This window comes from Taurulus bubalis (assembly GCF_910589615.1).
Source record: "Taurulus bubalis genome assembly, chromosome: 3".
NCBI classification, from domain to species: Eukaryota; Metazoa; Chordata; class Actinopteri; order Perciformes; family Cottidae; genus Taurulus; species Taurulus bubalis.
The window spans coordinates 19328084-19349508 of NC_136591.1; the positions used below are offsets into that span (position 1 = coordinate 19328084).

General features: G+C 42.3%; 1 protein-coding gene across 1 annotated transcript in view; it reads right to left on the reverse strand.

The window, feature by feature from the left end:
• The window catches only part of galnt14 (UDP-N-acetyl-alpha-D-galactosamine:polypeptide N-acetylgalactosaminyltransferase 14 (GalNAc-T14)), a gene marked incomplete at both ends in the record, with an annotated part of 171793 nt that overhangs the window by 116507 nt on the left and 33861 nt on the right, over window positions 1-21425 (reverse strand). The window contains one exon of the mRNA XM_079215567.1: window positions 17712-17881. Within this exon, the coding sequence (XP_079071693.1) occupies window positions 17712-17881 (170 nt within the window). The remainder of the gene's footprint in view (window positions 1-17711; window positions 17882-21425) is intronic.

Consider the following 21425-nt stretch of genomic DNA (forward strand, 5'->3'; position numbering starts at 1 on the left):
AAGTTAAATGCGTGTTGGGAAAATGTATCGGCAAATTTTAAGCGTTTCATCACCCAAATCAATCAGATTATATTTACGAATAAATATATACTTATGAGGATATATGTACTGTATGCACTTATGAATCATGTACTATATATGCGTATATGAGTTTGAATATGTGTATGGGCGGATCAGTATGTATGTATTATTCATAATCAGAAATTCAATCAATTGAAGCAGTGAAAATAAATTGTGTGATTCTCTGTATTCTCATCACGATCACCTTAATCATGTTCTACAATAATGATATGTATGGTGTACTAATAGCACTGTCAAATAATTATGAGTGCTTTCAACACATCCATAAGTTTCTGAAGAGCTAAATAAACTTAAGAACAGCGGCATGCAGCGGCTGATAGTCTGTGTCTGAGAGACGGGCGATCAGCTGCGCCTGTGGTGATCAATGTCCGCGGCTCGAGAAGCTCTCGTAAATAAATACATTTTTTAATAAATTATTTCTTGCCGGCAAAATCTATATCGCCGCGTACAGGAAGTCATGATAATGTAAAGGATGGATCCTGGCGATCTGAAAGAACTCTCTCCCTATAAAACTAATATAACTAATATCGCTCCTTCATCAATGAGGAAGGGAGCTGCCTTTTTTGTCCGGTGGGAGTGTCCAGCTTATCCAGTGAATTTCAGTAAGCCTGCCCGGGAGCAGGTTTAAATTTTTTGGATGTGTTGCTATGGTGATTTATGTAAGCTTGGTTCGAGAAACCGAGAAAACGAGACCTACGTCATCTTATCCTGACAATTAGCCCGCTAACTCAGTAAGCCAGGTACGAGAAATAGGGCCCTGAATGCTTTTAGTAATATTTACATGGAAAAGACATAATAACCTGCCAAATCTATTTCATCTTTTTTTAATCTGAATGATTATCCTTGCGAAGCCTCTTTTTTTTTCATCTTAAGTAATGAACACAGAAGAGAAAACAAGTTAGATGAGATTTTAAAAAATTGATCAGCAGAAAAAAAATTGGCTATCCAATAAAAAAGTAAAAAAGCAACGAAATTCTGCTGCAGCTAAATGCGAGTGAATGTTGTTGCTGCAGCCTGAACGCACCGTTTCAGATTTAGAGCACTTAAATGCTAACATTTGCCAATTAGCACTTAACTCCAAGTAAAGCAGAGGCAGATGGGAATATCATTAGTTGGAAAAGGTCAGGGGAAGTTTTGACAACGCATCCTTTAGGGAGCAATCCATCCAATAGTTGTTGAGATGTTTCAATAAAAAAAAAACTTAAATGTCAAACTCATGGGAAGAGCACGAGAAGAAAAGTCAGTGGGTGCAACCAAAATCTTTGGAATTTACCCGTTCAGGATCATGAATGTCAACATTGTACGGCAATCAGTAAGGGACATTATTCCCTCTCAATCTGCGACACCAAATAAATTATATATTTGTAATAACCTCAGGGAGGATTTTGTTGTTCTTTTTTTTCTCCCTGTAGGCTACAGCTTATATTTAGAATACATCCAACCTGACATTATAGCAGCAGCAGCATAACAGGGAGCTGTGGAGAGACGCCGGACGTCGATGTTATCTCTCTCCCTCAATTTCTACTCCCTCGTCCTTCCTCCCTTTTCCCTCCTCTCTCCTCCTTCCTCTCTCCCCCCTCCTCTCTCTTCCCTCCTCTCTCTCACCCAACTCCTCCTCCTTCCTCCCTCCTCCGTCCTCTCTCTTCCCTTCTCCCTCCTCTCTCCTCCTTCCTCTCTCACCCCTCCCTCTCTCACCCAACCCCTCCTCTCTTCTCCCTCCTCCCTCCTGTCCCTCGCTCTATTAACCCGAGCTATTTGCATGGACTGTTCCATTAGACGGCTGGACAGCAGAGCAGATGAGACCAGAGAGAGAGAGAGAGAGAGAGAGAGAAAGAGAAAGAGAGAGAAAGTGAAGAAGAAGACAGACACACAGCAGCAGAGAGAGAGAGAGTGTTGCAGGATAATGATACAACACCCGAAGATCCTGACAGAACAATTTCCTTTCTTTTTTTCTTTTTTTTAATCTCTTTCTCACGCATGCACACGCACACACACGCACACCCGCCGTTGTCTGATGAGGCTGTCATGTTGGGAGATCGGCTGATCCATCTCTCTTTCTCTCTCGTTCTTTTGCTTCCTGTCCGTCTTTTTCTCCGTTTATCCTCCCTTCCATTAAACTTACTCCCTCCTCTCTTTCTCTCTCTCTCTCTCTGTCCTCCCTTCCATTAATCTTGTATTACTGCCTCCTCTCTTCTCTCTCTCTCTCTCTCTCTCTCTCTCTCTCTCTCTCTCTCTCTCTCTCTCTCTCTCTATCTCTCTCTCTCTCTCTCTCCGTCTCTCCTCCCTTCCATTAAACTTGTATTACTCCCTCCTCTCTTTCTCTTTCTCTCTCTCTCTTTCTCTCTCTCTCTCTCTCCATCTCTCTTGGACACTCAGTTACCCTTCTGCCTAATTCAGAAAATTACAATCCATGAATTTATAGAGGAATGTAATGTGGAGGGAACGGTATTATCACCTACGGTCGGTGATTCGGAATTACAAATATCGATCCTCCATTTTCATAAAAAATTCCTTCTTATTTTAAGATGTGTCCGGTCTGCATGCTGAACAGCGATAATCAGACCTCATCTTTTCATTAATTTGGGGTCGAAGGCGAAAAAGTGTTAAAAGAAAAAGATATTTTATTGTTTGTACTGTACCAACTTCCTGCAGCAGAAGCAGCAACCTCATGTTCTCACCGAGAGCACTGAAGGAAAATCAAATCAACGTTAATCTTATCTAATTAAATCTAATCTAAACAGTTCTATCCAACCTCTAAATTTCTCCGGGTCTCATAATCCAGACAGACTTCAATAATTGTGTTAATCGCCATGTCGAACCAAATGGGATTAAATGATGCTGCACTTCTGTCTGGATGGGATTAGTGTTACATTAAAAACATTACTGTTGATGTAACTCCGGACATTTTTATTGAGAAATGCAAACGGCCAAAGTCTCCTTTCATTCCCGGAGGGGAGCTTTTACAAATTTGTAATTTAGTTTAAAAAATTCAATTCAAAATTATATAACGTCAAGTGCAGGAACATGGGAGTTATGATTATTACATGATTTCCGCTAGACATCGTGATATTGCGAGGATCCAGCTGCCATGCAACTCCTCTGGTTGTCTATCGAAAATGACTTGTCATTTAGAGTCAAACAGACCATAAAGCAGGGCATGCGTTAGGGGTATGCCGAAGTCAAGGCTTAAACACTGCAGTCCACAAACCAACGGGTGACGTCACGGCGACTACGGCCACTTCTTACGAGCAGTGCCATGATGATCTCAAAGGTTTGAAACTGGAGGCGGACAGACAGACGCTTTGAGCCAGTCCTCCTCGCCGCCTGCCAAACAGCGCTGACCCGCCGGCCTCGAGCTGAAACTGAACAGCGTCTGAGTGGACGCCACTCCAGAAAAAGCTTCCTCAGAGCTGATTGGAGTAACTGCTGCGGGCCTCAGATTTCAGTCTGCTGCTCCACTTGGCCCCGATTTATTCCAGCCCCAGCTCGATACGAAACATTTGTACTCAAACTAAACCCAACACAGGGGCCAATCACACAAAAAGTGATCGCTGAGTGGCTGCTACAGTGACATCACAATGCAGATCAATTCTGATGGCGTGAGGGTCAGAAGTCTTCTCTATCTCTTTGTCATCGTCTCTCCCTATAATCTAAAAAAGGTCTTTTAATTGTATTCAAGGGACTCAGATGTGTTCTCTTGTTTCTGTGACATCGGAACTCTCTTTTTCATTGCTTATAACGATGCCGATCTGAGCTTTTTTTCCGTCGGTGCACTTTAAGACGAAATCACAAAACCAAACTGGAAGCTTGGGTTTGTTTTCGACATCCCGGCGTGGGCGTTAACTCATGTTTGACAAAGTCCTCACGCCTGAGCGAGCCACATAGAAGCCAGCGAGCTCGATGATGTGTGATGCGAGGCGACGTCTCACTCGACTCATCCATACGTTTCAGCGTGCTCCATTTGAGCCGATGAACGGTCGACTTCCGACGTTAGCCGCCAAACATGATCTTTCTGCATGCTGCGTATTCCTCAGATGTCATTATTGATCACATCAAACGAGGAAAACAAAACACTCTCTGCACTTTCCCCTTCTGCCTGTGTGTGTTTTTTTTTATTAACAAGTGTTTCTATTTGTTTGTGCTCTCTGTCTTCATGTACTGTTTTGTTGTAACATCATTGGCATTACATGTGTGTGTGTGTGTGTGTGTGTGTGTGTGTGTGTGTGTGTGTGTGTGTGTGTGTGTGTGTGTGTGTGTGTACAGATGCCTGTTTGCATGCAGGAAGGTGTGAGTGCAGGTATCGTTTAGAGTGGCTAGGGTGTGTGTGTGTGTGTGTGTGTGTGTGTGTGTGTGTGTGTTACATAGAATGCCAATTCGTCTTTCAATGCTTTAGAAACCGAAAGTCTTTGAAAATCCACATTTTGAGTAAATATTTTGCGAGTCGATGAATGTGAGATACGACTTCACAAATATTACGACCCCTCCGTGCCGATTACACTCGTCGTCTTCTCGCTGCTTCTTTGCAGGGCATGTTGTCAGTACGCCCTCTAGTGTTTCCGCTGAATATTGCACTGTATGAAGCGTAGAAGCTGTCTCTTGGAGGCTCACACAACGCTTATTGGTCTGTGCTCGCGTAAACATACGTTTCACATGATTTTCATGCAAAACGTAACACTGGCATCATGATTTGGAGACATTTTGAGAATCCGGCTACCACGACTACGCAGACTATATGCTGGATCATCATTAGGACAATCATTCAATGTATTAATGCCCAGATGTTCGGGGTTGGTATTGTGCTCGCTGACAGCTGCTTCCCTTTGTTCCACACGTTGTAGGTCATCTGATAAAAAGCAAAAACAAAAGATGAAATCTCGATAAGAGTTTTCATTTCCTTTGAGCTGAGAGCTTCTGTGATGTCGACTCCGTCTCCCTGGGAATCTGATTAGTTTGTTGTTGCTTGTGTGTTCGTTTCCCCCTTTTGTTTACTTCATCGGTTCATCGGTTAATTATTCATCTGATCTCGTTAATCAGTTCATTTAACTATTTACTTATTCAATCTCCAACTAGTTAAATTACTTTGTACGAGTGTCGCAGGGTTCATGTGCATCTGTTTCATAAGTTTCATGTTTCATATGTCTGTCAGCTTTCTGAGTTTAGTCATCTGAAAGTTATTAGTGAATGCTGCTCTGAGGACAGAAGCCCAGACTGCAGTAAAACTTCTGTGCGTGCGTGCGTGCGTGTGGAGGATGTTGGAGGACTTCAGCATGAAGTTACTTCCAGCTGTTTGCAGGATAATCAACAGAAAACCTGCACTGCACAATCCAGACGACCACAATGCGTCTCTTTCATCTGAGGACACTTGATGGACACTCTGAGATGAAATATGCAACATTAGCAACATTAGTAACAATAACATTAGTAACAATAATGCTACTAAACGTCAAACAGTAACAGAAGACGATAACCGGCTCCTGTATTTGTGCCCTTGAGAGTAAATACATAACGTGGAGCTTTGACAGGCGCTGGAACACATTTTGAGATAGATTTGGTTTGTATGACAAATCGAATTGTATTAATCATTAAAAGTCTATAAGATACAAAATGCCTGATTCCATCTCAATAAGAACATTTGTTTGGACAGTAGGATCGGTAATTGACAAAACATACATGTAACGTAATCCTCATAAAAGAGCTTTTTTTTGATGGACAAATTAAATAAAAATGGCTCTTATGGTGAAATAAAGGACTATAAAGTATAAATTATTAACATAATGCTACAATATATAACACAAGTATGAATGCCTCATTAATGTAAGTATTGCACATGTTTATTCGACCGTAACGCTGCTTAAGCAAAAGTTTCACACCTGAGAACTCTTTCTCTCTCTTTTACTCAATACTTTCTGATTTTACAGATGCGCACACACGCACACACACGCACACACACACACACACACACACACACACACACACACACACACACACACACACACACACACACACACACACACACCTGCAGTGCACAGATCAGGCAGTATTGACTGTTCCCTGGCTCCAGCTCAATTTAAATATGGCTTGAAGGACAGAAGGCGGAGGATGAAGAAGAAGAACAAGAGGAGGAAGGAAGGAGAGAGCAAAAGGAGGGAAGGTAGGAGGGAGGAGGGAAGGATGGGTGAGACTGTCTGGGCACGAAGAGGATCAGTGGCGCTCAATATATGACTAACACACACACACCTACACACTCTCTCTCTCACACACACACACACACACACACACACACACACACACACACACACACACACACACACACACACACACACAGACACACAGGACAGAAGTAGAAGTTACAGCGATCTTTCTCAAGAGGAGCGGCGGTGACAGGATAGTGGACAGGCACTTACACCAACCAATCAATGAAGATGGGTCAATATGTGACTGTGCCAATCGATGGCTGCCACAACCTCTGTGTGACACACACACACACACACACACACACACACACACACACACACACACACACACACACACACACTCTCTTATGTATACACTATCCTTACACAGCCTTATTTGGAGCCATGTCACGGTCGACGGTACATACATTTCACATTAAAGTGTGAAATAAGTGCAGTGTGATAGCAATTATCATATTTCACAGCATGTAATTGAATTCCTTTATTTTTAACACTGACATCGGTCTGTGTGGGCTATAAGGAAGCCATGTTGGACAACGCCGAGTGCATTTAATGATTGTGACATGCACACATCCTGGAAACTCGGCTAGGCCCGTTTTTCTTAACAATATTTTTCATTTCATAGCTCCATCACGGCGGCACAATCTTCTTTAAAAATGGATTCTCAGTCTGCATCAAAATACAAATAGCAAGAGACGAATAGACATACAAGTACAAATTCAGATTTCAACATTGACATTTTCAGTATTATTTACTCCTCTGACAGTAAACGGAATATCTGATATTTAAAGCGTAACGAAACAGTGTGACATAACGCAACAACATAACCTAAGGCAACAACGTAACCTAATGCAACAACGCAACCTAAGGCAACAACGTAACCTAGGGCAGCAACGTTACCTAGGGCAACACTGTTACCTAGTGCAACAACTTGGCATAACGCAACAATGTACCTAATGCAACAACGTTATGCAACAGCGTAACCGAAGGCAACAACGTAACCTAAGGCAACAATGTACCTAATGCAACAACGTTATGCAACTACTAGCTTGCTCCTTTTGTCTTTCTATTTTTGTTCTGTTTGTCTCTGTCATATGTAAAGCATCTTTGAGTATTCAGAAAAGTGCTAATATAAAATTAAAGTATTATTATTATTAATATAACGTAACAATGTAACATAACAACCTAACAACGCAACATAACAATTGCAGTTCACAAGGAGGGTCCATACGGTCTTTATTTATATAGCGGGTATCAATTCAGATAAACTCTATGCGCTTTTCATTTAAAAGAACATAAAAGAAAAGGAGCCATATATAACACATTGTACAGTAAAACATTTGGAAACCACAGCTCTACAGACCACCTAAAAGCCAAATACAAGCAACATTATCATCAGTATGTATCCTCGGTGTTGTTCTGTGATGAGATGTCTACTCCCACAAAGAGGAATAAGACACCACAATGGACCCAGCAGAGCACAACACAACACCAACAGCTGTGCGTGTTAAAGTGGTTCAGGCTGGACTGTTCCTTAAGTTTCACTATCCATGCTTGAAATATACGAGGGATTAAAAACTCTGCCTTTAATCTGCCTCCTCCTCTTCCTTTTCGTCTCGCCCCCGCGACTGAAGTGGATTTAAGAGGTGAAATCAATAAGACGTCAGCGCTCCACTCGGATCCACCGTCTCCATCTATTCCGAGGACCGGCTGTGTGTTTAATTCTCGCAACGTAATTTGCTGTAATTCTCTGCACTCATTAACAAAAGCGTGAAATACATAAAGAGAAGTAGGGTTTTGGAGAAAAAAGCATCGAGAAGCATTGAGACGAAATAAGCGGCAAACACATGTGATCAGGTATCAGAGCAGATACAATCGTGACGTCCGTGGTTGTTTCCACGTGCGTCTCAGAGGGAGAGCGGGCTGGTTAGCTGATGTGCTAGCTACCGTAAAGCCGCTTAGCGTCACTGTCACTCCGCGCCGCTGTAGAGCACCAGGGCTCTTCAGAGCTCAGGTTCCACATCAGCAGATTACCCACAATACACCAAGGGGATTTCCTCGCCTCACAGAGAGCTTTCTGCCTGAGTTTGTGCCCGTCTTTTTTTTCTTTCTGTGTAAACAGTGACACTAAGAGTCACAGAAACAACTTGGACCAGGAAGTTGAGTTAATTACATTCTGTATTAAGATGTGACTGAGTCTGTTTGAGTAAATGCAAGCTGAATATTCAAGTAAGTGGAATTTATTTCATTTTGCAACACATCACCCAGTTTGTAACGCTGATTATACAATCAGACTTATTTTTGCAACCAGAGTAGTCACCCCTTGGTGGCCATTAGGGAGAATGCAGCTTTAAGACACCTCCGCAAGTGTCAAGTAAAAAAGTTAAAAAAAGTAAATTGTACGACAGTACAGTACTTGAATAAATGTTCTCGGTTAATATTCCACCATTGCATGTCAAATCCAGTCATTATTCACTCTGACATCATGTTCATGTGTTGTGTTTAGCACTTTTTTTTTCCAAACAAGCAAACAGTTTTCACAAATCTGCTTTTATCAGTGAGGAGAGTCAGAGATGTGGGCGGTTATTTATCCAGACTGGCTCGAGTAGATTTACATCAAATCTAGACGTCTAAAAGACCACTGTTCAACCCAAATGTACCCGCTAAGCTCTAAACACAAAGACATATAGTAAGGGGCACATCACCAGATCTGTGTTTACGGGAGGCAGTAAATTAAGTACATGGGGACATTTTTGGAGGTCAATTGAGTGTTTTCAAGCCTTTTTTTTTTGCAGAACAAAAGCCTCGGGGGTGTTTTATGTTTTCTCTTTCTGCTTTTGGTACCAGACTCTGTGATCATTCATCACTGGAGCAGGTAATGGAATAAATGGGCATTACGAGGGAAAATAAAACTCATCTAGTGTCAGAGTTCAGACAGGTGTGTGTGTGTGTGTGTGTGTGTGTGTGTGTGTGTGTGTGTGTGTGTGTGTGTGTGTGTGTGTGTGTGTTGTTTTCAGGGTTCGTGATCTGTGGAGGATGGAGAGCGTCTCAGCGTAGGAGGCACCAGAGCTAATTCAGCGATTAATGTTTAGCTGCGTGTTGTGATTCATGGAAACATGACTAAGTGGTTGACTTAGTGTGAAAGACGCTGACACCAGTGTGCACACACACACACACGCGCACGCACATGCACACACTTTGCAGACACAAACGGACGAGGTCATTGACTATGACTGCGTGATCTAGTTGCCGATGAATGTTCAAGGTTCACTGGATCACATGCAAAGAAATAATTAGTAACCAACTCAGTGCACTGGCCTGTCTGTATATTTGCCAGTTGTTACCAGGACGATGCCTCCATTTTGGAGCGGTGACAACAAAGCACTGGAGCGTTATCACGTCTACCAACTTGGCAAACAACTAAGAAAATGACAAATATGTGCAGGGTGTTTTTTTCTTCTGTTGTTTTGTTTTTCTGTTGTTCCGTCGTGCTTCAGAGGAGAGAGGTGATCATTTTTACACCCTTTTAACGCCGCCTCCTTCACTGCGGGGAAAACTCTGTCCTTCTCATAATCCCTTGGTGCTTTGTTGCTGAGTCACCCTGTTGTCTTTTGTTCACACATCACTTTACATCTATTTGATTGATACCTTGTTTTCCAGGGGGTTTGATTTGGGGACACGAACACAATGCACCCGCTTTGTGTTTGTCACGAGAGACGTTTAACTGGAGCCGTCCAGGGGATGTGAATCACGTGTTGACAAATATTTAGCGTTGTCGCTGTCAGACGAAAATGTTGGATGAGATATCGGCTCATTCCCGCAACGCAGGAACGACACACGGCTACACATGCGCAAACTAGTGTGACACTCTCGTGGTGAAACACAAGGCATGCACCTTGTTTCTGTTCCCAATAATGCTTCACTGGGAGCGAGAAATTTGTGTTGAAACAGGAGAGCTAGGTAACGTTAGCCGTTAGCAGCCGTTAGCAGTCGTTAGCAGCCGGGGAGCAAAAAATAGTTTTTGGGCTGAGGTAAATTTGAACATGTTCAAATGTAATCTTGTACAATTACATTTTCGTTGAGAAACTTAAATAAATGCAGTTGTTTGATGATGTTTTCACAGCAATATTAAATAAATATTAGAGAAATAACAATGACCTGTGTAGCCCTTTTAGCCCTAACCCCTAATCCTATTTATTGTTTGAGTTGTGTTTAGAGGTTGTACATGGGGATTCTATATTATTGTAGCCCTGTTTTTTATGTTTAATTTGATACCTAACATCTTTAGTTTTTTGGGATTTATACCATGTTTTTTTCTTGATTTGTAACTTGTGACCTGATATAAAAGGGCTAGGGCTCAATTAGGGCTCTAGGCAGCTTCTTATACTTAATGAAACCACTAATGCAAAGTGTGTTTTCAATATTTAAATAAAAAAACAATTACGTATTTCTATTTTTGTGTTTTTTTTATGCAAATAACTACTGTAGATGACAATAACAAAGGGAAATGTTAACGTCAAAAACTTCAAGTTGCAATTATCGTTCTTTATGGTAAGTTAGAATGTTATACTTTAATGTGACAGCTGCCATGGATCTGAAATTACTTTTATAATCTTCTACAGCTGACAAACAAATAAAGAGTCAAAATATGAACTCAGGGACAAAAGAAACCGGAGCTGTTATTTTCTTATCGTGGAACTGTCACAATGTTCTTACTTTTGCACAAAACAGTTTGTTTTTCTCATCAGATATCGTGACACATTTCTCCGTTTTGTCTGTGGTCTTGCTCTAGAATGCAGCTCGCCGTTGCCATATCAACCCACCGCGCGTTACCGAGGAGGAGGCGACGCGGTACCGTATCGGCCCGTCGTCTTCTCGCTGGGATCCCATCCCCGCGGTGGAGCAGCTGTTGGCTCTCATAGACTTCCTGTCTGTCGGCCAGCAAACGCAGGGAGGTTCCCTGTTCACAGAGATAATAGCAGAGCGCTGGAGTGGTTTACACACACACACACACACACACACCATATCAAGCTCTGCATGTGGCAATTATCTCTCCTCGCAGCAGCTTGTGGCATCTCCCCCATCTCCTCCTCCCCTCTCCCTAATCTCTACTTGACTTTTTCTTCCTCTTCCTCCTCTTCCCACCTTCTCTCCCCCACTATCTCTCCATCTTTCCCCCTAAGCCGTCCATTGCGTCTCCTCTCTCTCCCCCTCCTTCAAAATGTGAGATAGGAGACAGAGCACTCGTCCCATACACATCAACAACCCCCAAAAAAGAAGCTCTCTCCACACCTCACTGGTCCTCCTTCACACCCAAAAACACTTCTTCTTTTTTTAAATGCGGCGACTCTCTCTCACTCTCACACACACACACACACACACACACACACACACACACACACACACACACACACACACACACACACACACACACACACACACACATCTAAGCAGCACGACTGATCGCCTGAGTGAACAGACGGCTTTGAAGATTAATGTCAGAATCCGACAGCCAAAAACATACGACTGCACCAAAAAAAGAAGACGAAAAAAAAAAGATAAAAGGTTTTTCTGCAGAAACGCGCTCGTATCCGTTGGAGCCGGATTCTCGTTTCTGTTACGAAAATAAACAACGATCAACAGATGTAAACGTGGCACGTGGAAGTTATTGGAAACTAAATATTGACGGAGAAGCCAGTGGGATGAGCCTGAACATGAAAACGTTGCTCACTCAAGAAATTTAAGAATCTCAAGAAATGCTCACGTTTGATTGGCTAACTTGTGGGAAATAAATAAATATATAATGGAGATTTTTTAAGTAGATACTTGTTGTACTGTGTATAGTTTGTTATTCTTTGTTTATACATTTATATTCTTTACGTTGTGTCTTCTATAGATACGTAACTCTAGTGTTGGTATACTTTCTGTGTATTTGCTGCTGCCGTTGATGACACAATCATTTCCTGATTTGGGAGCTTTAAGTCCGTCCTTCCTAACGGAAGCAGCTTCCTGTCGTCGAACAAGAGGCCGAGTTGCAACGAATGTTCACTTCCTGCTGTTTGCTGCCCGGCCAGCAGCAGCTTTCATCATTTAATTCATTCAAATGAAGGACGCTCCTCTCCACCTTTTGAGATTATTAATATGAAAAATGGGCCCAAAAGCCGGAGAAAGTAGGAACTTGCACCAGCTTTTCATCCGTGATCTCTTACTGTTATTTTTTGCAGATGTGTTGCATCCTGCAGGTTTCACAAAGGGCGAGCGTGCATCTTCAGGTCAAAAGCCTGCTTCCTCTAATCTTCAGGTTATCGCCGCCCTGCTGGGACAAATATGTGAGCGGGAGCCTCGTCTGTGAACTGTGTGTTCTCTATGGGGGTTCCCTCTGCAGCGGAGATCTACCGGCGCCTCCGGTTCTTGTTCTTTAGATCTGGTTTCCGTATGCGACTCCACAGGAACCGGTTCGCCCGGTCGCCGTCGGGCAGTAAGGCACATTTGGGAAGTCTCGGAAGTTGAAGTATCCAAACCTCTTTGAGCTGGACGGACAATGTCAATCAAACGATTTCTTTCCTCGAATTCTTCTTCTCTCATCTTCGAGCACCGCTGCTGCTAATTCGAGCTAAAAAGGTTGACAATGCGTTCATTCAAAACCAACTGGAAACGTGTTGTTTGTTTGTTTGTTTTGTTGTACAGATTTGCATCGACATCAAACCACACTAGAGAATTAAAAAGCAATAACGTGATAATATTCTGATTGAGACTGAGAGCAAACACTTGAACGTGGAGAGATGAACACCAGCAGCAATACTGTATAGCTTGCTAATAAAAGGGGGCATGCCATGTAAATATTAGGAGTAACGCTCTTATAATATATATATATAATTTTTCTAAAAGTATAATAACGAGGCAGTGATTAAACAGGCTCAGGAACAACTGGAGACTGTTTGTTTGTTTTTGTGTCAAAGCCGTCAAACAGAATGAATTCTGGGGGAAATCCTGACTGCCAGTCAACAACAACAACAACAAGCGATAAACGTTTCTCCCGAATGCAGACAGACTTCCTCTTAAAGTGAAAGAACACAAAAAATGTATAATATACAAATGTATTTGTTTGTTTTTTTTAGATGTTTTTTATTGCTTCTCATTTATTTGTATTTATATACTAATTGTATTATATGTTACGTGTCTTTTTATATCTACTATTTATTTTTATGGAAAAGCATTTCATGCCATTGTACTTATAAATATATATTATATATATATATATAATCCACAATGCACTCAGTCACATGTGTTTCATAAAGTAGCGTGTCGTGTGCAGAGCTGCGTATCAAACCGTGATATCTGTAATCGCTGCATAAAACGTGGCCAGTATAATTATTTTTCCATCAGATAATTTCTCAATTAAAGCCTGTGGGTAACTTCTGGAGGAACCAGCAGGAGTGCGTTTCGGTCACACCACCTTTTTAAATGTTCCATCAAGCGCTCCCGTTTGGAGCTGAGCCATTGAGCCTCAGTGAGTCTGCGGCGGAAAAGAAGGTGTTCAAGAAGCCAAAGAAATACAATAAAAACCCTCACTGGCTTCAATCGAGGGTTTCACTGCAGGTTTTTAGTTTGTTTTTAGTTACCCCTGGTAAGCGCTCCTGAGATGTACAGCTACAAGGTAACCAAGTTAACAGATAATCACAGAACAGCAAACCCCAACCTGTCCACACACAGACAGACAACACACACACACACACACACACACACACACACACACACACACACACACACACACACACATGCCCTTCATTGCTGTCTAAGATAATTGAGCACCATCAGCCCCCCCACCTCTCTGCTAGCAGATTAATGTGTAAGCGTATCCCTGGTTTCCCACCTCCTATACACAATTCTCACTTTCCCTGTCACACGCGCGCGCGCACACACACACACACACACACACACACACACACACACACACACACACACACACACACACACACACACACGCACACTTCTCAGCCTCCTTATGTCAGCTCAACAGCAAATTTCCCTCCTCCGGAAACACAGCAGATGATGCAGATGGTCGACACGACGCGTTTAGCTAGCGTACACATGTGTAGTGTAGAAACACACACACACACACACAGTTTGACGAACACGCTGTCAGGAGCTGATGATTGAGTCAGACATCATACATCCCATCATCTGCAGGATACATCTAGAAGACACACACACACAAACACACACACACACACACACACACATACACACACACAGAGTGATGTACGTGCCAGTTATGCTAACAGATTTTAGCTTCCTACGTGGGTCGTAGAGTCGCACCCCGCTGTGCTCACCACGACCACCAACACCTGCCGCCACCGTCCAGGCTTAGTCATGTTCACTGTAACTGCCAGAACCAACCGCCGCCCAACCAACGCCCACTTGCAGCAGCATCCTGTCGGAGAGCTGGGTCACCACGAGTCACCTCTGACTCCGACAGCCACAGTGGATGTTCCTCTTTTTTTTCTGTCCTTTTTTCTGTCCTCTTGCGGCGCCAATCAAAATATTGTCAGACGCATTCAGGTCACAAAGAGTGCCGAAACCCCAAAATATGGATATTTTATTCCTGAGCTGTCTGTACACTCAATTTATTTCAAAAGCTCTTAAAAAAACAACTCACCTGAAACAGGAAGAAGCATTTGTTGGGGGATATTTTTCAGCATGTGATGTTTTCTGCAATTGAGTCAAAAGAAACTCACATTTACGCACTAATTCTTGGTGGGAAAAGGATTTTAGTGTCAGTAACTTTTGACCTCCTTGACCTTTTAATGTGGCCCATCGGTTCTGATACAAATGTTTAAGAACAGCTTGTGTTGTTTATGCTGTTGCTCGTAAAAATGGTTAAAACAAGGTTTAACAGAGCTGGGCCCTATTCTTCGTACCTGGCTTAGTGAGTTAGCTGGATCATTTTCAGGATAAGATGACGCAGGGCAGGCTTTTCGATTCTTGGAAGCAAGTTGAGAAAAATCACCATAGCAACACATCGAAATCCCTTAACCTGCTCTAGAGCAGGTTTAGTGAAATTCACTTGATAAGCTGGCCACTCCCACCGGACAAAAAAGGCAGCTGCCTTCCTCATTGATGAAGGAGCGATATTAGTTATATTAGTTTTATAGGGAGAAAGTTCTTTCAGATGGCCAAGATCCGTTCTCACATCATCATGACTTCCTGTACGCGGCACAAAAGATTCTGCCGACAAAGAATCATTTATTTACGAGAGCTTCTCGAGCCGCGGACATTGATCACCACAGGCGCAGCCGATTGCCCGTCTCACAGTATGCAGAAACTAATCAGAAACTTATGGATGTGTTGGAAGCACTCATAATTATATGACAGTGTTATTAGCACACAATACATATCATTATTGTAGAAAATGATTAAGGTACTGATCCACCCATACACATATTTAAACCTAGTTATATGGTAATCTACACATACATGTATATACACATACATGATACATACACGCATACAGTACATATATCCTCATAAGTATATATTAATTTGTATACTACTGCCAGCAGACACATTTAAATAAATATAATCTGATTTGAAGTGAGGCACTTAAAATTAGCCGATACATTTTCCCAACACTTACGCATTTAACTTGATATATTTGCGATGCTTATAGCCCGACCAGCGGAGGCGGCGTTAAGCTGCATTCACAAACAGGAAGTGTTGCAAATATTCGCTACGCTTTGGATGTGAAAGCACCATTAGACTTTGCCATGATTACGGTCTTAAATTCATCTTATCTCCTCCCCCTTTTGAAGAGGAGCGTGCACGCGCATTTATCCAGATGACTGACATCTGGTTCGAATGAACGAGACCCATTTGAGGGCGGGTCAACTTTTGAAGAACCGGGAAAGCCTGATGTTAATCATCTCGCTAATTTAAGATGGATAATAGGACATTTGATCAACTTTGTTGAACCACATATGAAGAATACCCCTCTGGTCATCGTAGTTTTTAATCACACAAAACGTGAGGAAGCAACCGCATTTGTCGGGGACTATTTTCACCAGCGGATGTATCCACATTCGTGTTAGCCGATTGCTTTTTGTTCTTTTTGCGGTATTTCTTGACAATGAAGACGAATAAAAAAACATCCCAAAACTTCACTAAAGTCGATCAAAACAAACCCAGATGGAGAAAAAAGATGTTCACTTGCAATCAGGAGGCCGAACTTTAAATGCATCGCTAAACTAAATGAAGCTCTAGCTTAAGTTCAGTAAGGAAGACAATATTTACTCACTGGTTCATTCAGAAGCCAGTCTGCAGTCTTACAGCGATTACTCCATCAGCTGATTGGGGGCGTGTATGTTGAATGAACCAACCATCGGAGTCGGAGCAATTCCGTAAGCCAATCACAGCGTTGTTGTCTAACTTTAAATAGTTGTACCCCTTGCTTATCTTAATTCAGGATGGAGTCCAATCACTAAAGACTTTGCACTATTCAAATATATGCAATTGTAATAAACTATTGTTAAACTCTGAAACCTAATTGTCTCTCCTGATTGAAATGCCTTCAGCATGAATATATTAACCATATTAGACATAACCTTTGAAGCAAGCGTGAACCTATTGAATCATTTACAGCAACAAGACAGGAAATCATGTGATGTGATCCAGGGAAAGACATATAACAATAACAATAATAATAATAATAATAATAATAATAATAAAATATAACCCCTTCAGGCTCCTCCACAAGTTTTTTCTTTTTTCATTTTATCTGCTGATCCGTGTTAGAAGCCGCTGTCAAAGAGCTCCTTATCTCCCCACTGAGCGTCTCTCCAACAGGACGAGGATGGCGCTCCGCTCGGAGGATTTATATTTTGGTGTTTTAATTTCATTTCTTAGCGGATAGACGGATTGTAATTTGATGTTTTTTTCTTCTTCTTTTTCTCGACGAAAAAAATGTGTTCCAATCAACATTTGTTTGAGTCCAGACGGGAGATTAACACCGTGACCGCGTGTCTCGTACCTGCAGCATCAGTCTGAAGTGTGTGTTCTGATGCGTTTGTGGGGTCTCCTGCAGGATTGGGTTTGTGTGTGTGTGCATGTGTGTGTGTGTGTGTGTGTGTGTGTGTGTGTGTGTGTGTGTGTGTGTGTGTGTGTGTGTGTGCAGCACACCCTCGACTAGTTCATCACACCGTAGAGAGCGTGCATGACAATCGGATGGATTGCTGCAGAGCTCGGCAGCAACGCCGATGTTTCTCAAACCGATCACAAACACAGACCCATGCTAAAGGAGAAGTGTGTGTGTGTGTGTGTGTGTGTGTGTGTGTGTGTGTGTGTGTGTGTGTGTGTGTGATTGTGTGGGTGGGTGGTTGTGGGTGTGTGTGTGTGTGTCTGTGTGCGTGTGTGTGTGGGTGGGTGTGGGTGTGTGTGTACCTGTAGTGCCGCGTGTCCCTCAGGGCCCGGTTGCTGGGGATGCGTTCGCTCTCCCTCTGGTTGAAGGCGTACAGGGTGTACGGGTCGTCGCCGGGCTTCCAGCGCCGGGCGCTCAGGTAACCGCGCTCGTCAAAACCCTCCAGCATGTCCTCCCACTCTGCATCTGACATCTGTCAATCCAAAAAAGAATGTTATTTTTTATTACATGTTTTCATATTTACGCTTTATTAACGGTTTAGTCTACAAAATGTCTGGAAAACTCACACACACACACACACACACACACACACACACACACACACACACACACACACACACACACACACACACACACACACACACAGAAAACAGTCCAGAAAAGCAGCCATTTGCATTACATCCACCCCTAATACCGGCACCCCCAATGCTGCTGCACGTTCTCTTCTGACAACAATAACAGTTCTTTATGGAACGAAAACATTTCAGGACTGCATTCAAATCAAATACACAATTAAAGTGGATTTACAAATACCCAAAAGGGATTTAAAGAACACAAACAATAACGTTACACAGACGACATGTTGGTCAGAGGTCCATCCATGCTTTCTTTGCAGCTGCTGGGCCACTTATCCGCACAATAAAACAATATTTTGTTATCTGTTCTTTGGCACGTTGTTACCAGGAGACAGTCGCGGTTATGTCCCTACAACAAAAAACGTCTAATTGGATTTAGGAAAAACATCAGAGCTGGGCTTAAAATGAGTACGTAAACTAAGAAAAATACATGACAGTCAAACACTTCACTAACACACCTTAATAACACCCTTTGGGACGCGTCCAACAAACCGCTGTAAACGCTGATTTATTCATCACGTAACTTGCGTACGTCGATAACAACAGTTCTGTAATTATTTTAACCCAAAAGATGATCTTTTTGTGAACCTAAATAACTATTTTTATTGCCTGAACATACATTTTTAATATCTTTGAAAACAGAGGTTTATTTTGAAAATACCGAAATGAGCGGAAATTGACACGTGTTGCTGGTCGGAAAACACAGAAAAAATGAGGAGCAATTTTGCTGTAAGATATCATACGGACCGCTGTTTGAGGATGACTTGCCCAAAATCAGGAAACGGTTTATTGCAATTGTTTGCAACTGGGGCAACGAACTAAACACACCGGGTGTGTTTAAAACACACCAGCATGTGTGGGTTTCAAACGCTGCCAAACGGTTTCAGCTCTTCCTGTTGTAACATAGGAAGATCACATGCGGAGGCTGCAAATACGCAGAAGGTAATCCACCAATTACCGTTTGGTCACTTATCACTTTGTGGTAATAAATGAGCATTCAATGCATTTTGACACGTGAGAGTTGATGACTGCTGAGTAAATCAACCCCAGAGGACACATAATGAAGACAATTGAATAATGTACCAACCAGAGTCATTTTAAGACAAATCATGATGTGTTTTACTAAACTTAAGTAAGTAAGTAGGTAAGTAAAGTTTATTTATATTGCACTTTTCACAGACAAAGGTCACAAAGTGCTGTACAGGAGTCAGGAAAAAACGTGTTCAAACCAGATTGACAATAACAGGGGCCAAACATTTTAACAGTTGTAGTAAAATACACATTAAAAGCTGGAGCAGCAAAAAACACAATAAAACAAATAATGAAAATAAATAAATAAAAACAGATAAAAAGCAGGGCCCTACTCTTCGTACCTGGCTGAGTTAGCAGGCTAATTTTTAGGATAAGATGACGTAGGTCAGTACATATATCCTCATAAGTATATATCTATTTGTATACTACTGCCAGCAGGCACATTTAAATAAATATAATCTGATCGATTTGGGTGATGAAGCACTTAAAATTAGCCGATACATTTTCCCAACACTGACACATTGAACTTGTCTGATATATTTGCGACGCTTATGTATCGCAGTGGGGGCGGTGTTAAGCTGCATTAGATTTTGCCATGAATATGTTATTGACTTCCTCATATGTGTTCATGATCATCTCCTGCTTCTCAGCGGAGAAATAAAAGGAGGTTCCTCTGAGTTTATTTGCCATTGTACTGTTAAAACATCGTGGTGTCACTGCTCGATTATTATCGCTTCTGAAGAAGAGCGGGCACGCGCAATTATCCAGATGACTGACGTCTGGTTAGAATTAACGAGACCGTTTTAGCACGGATCAGCCTTGGAGAAACCGAGTTTCTGATGTCAATCATCTCGCTAATTTAAGATGGATATTAGGACATTTGCTCGACTTTGTTGAGCCAGGTACGAAGGATAAGGCCCAGGTCATAGAGCATGTATTCAACCAAATGCCAGTGTAAACAGGTATGTTTTTAGTAGGTTTCTAAAAGACAATACTGAATCAGCAAACGTAGAGGTGCAGGCAGAGCATTCCAACACTTAGATGCTACTGCCTCAAAAGATCGGTCATCACGGGTCTTAAGGCGAGTGTGTAGGATGGTCAGAAGGTTTAACTGGTTGGACCTGAGGTTGCGGGCTGTTGAATAAGGGTGGAGTTCAGCCACATATGAAGAAGTCTGGCCGTGTAATGCTCTGTATATGAGGGTAGTTCAATAAACAACTTTATCCACAAGTTTAAAACGGTTTAACGCTGCTACCGTAATCTGTATAAAAAACGTGTTTCCCTCTCAATGTAATCTGCAGTTTAGTTGAAACGGCAACCCCGTTTCAACTAAACTGGACATGGATGTTGTGAAAAGACTTGCATTTAAACAAATATATATTTTGGGGAAGACCCAAAGGCTGCAATAATGTGAAACATAAAAACATATGCAATTACTAGTTAACGAGCTACAGCACGCAAAAGCAGCTGTTTGGCTCTTTATGATGCTGATCAGAGTCTCAGGAAGGAAAACAGCAGAAGAACCAGAAAGATCCCAAGAGGAGAAACCACCAACTCTGCAGAAACACACACACACACACACACACACACACACACACACACACACACACACACACACACACACACACACACACACACACACACACAGAAGAGCCCAAATGTTATAACATAAGATGTAAAATGTTAATGTTGCACATAAATCCCGACCAGCTGGAGGAGGGAAACAAATAAAATAAATAAATAAAAACCAGCTACAGCTGCACTTTTTGTCTGTGGGAGCTCTGCTGTGAGTGAAGTTTAAAAGAGAGATATAGAGAGAGGGAGAGAGAGAGAGGGAGAGAGAGTGTGCATCTCACTCATGAGATGGTATAGTTTGCACGCAGGAAGGTGTGAGTGCAGGTATCGTTTAGAGTGGCTAGAGTTTAGAGGATGTTTTTGGAATGAAATGAAGCGTCTGCCATATTGAACGTTATGAAAAGACATTGGCATGCAGAAAGCGCCCGTCGTTGCACTTAAGCCGAACAAAACGAAGGTGTCGTAACCTCAGTTCTGTGGCCTGGACCCACTGCGACCCTCGTCAAAACACACTGCCTTCAGCTTGCAGTGTGTGTCTGTGTGTGTGTGTGTGTGTGTGTGTGTGTGTGTGTGTGTGTGTGTGCATGCGTGCGTGTGTTTCCGTGTGTGGGGAGGATGTGTCTTTGAAGGCGAGAGACATAATGGATCTCTCTCGGTCTCTCTCTTTCATAAACATAACACAGGAACTTCAGCAGAAATCCCAGAGGCCATATTTCTCCTGCAACGACTAAACACACACACACACACACACACACACACACACGCACACACACA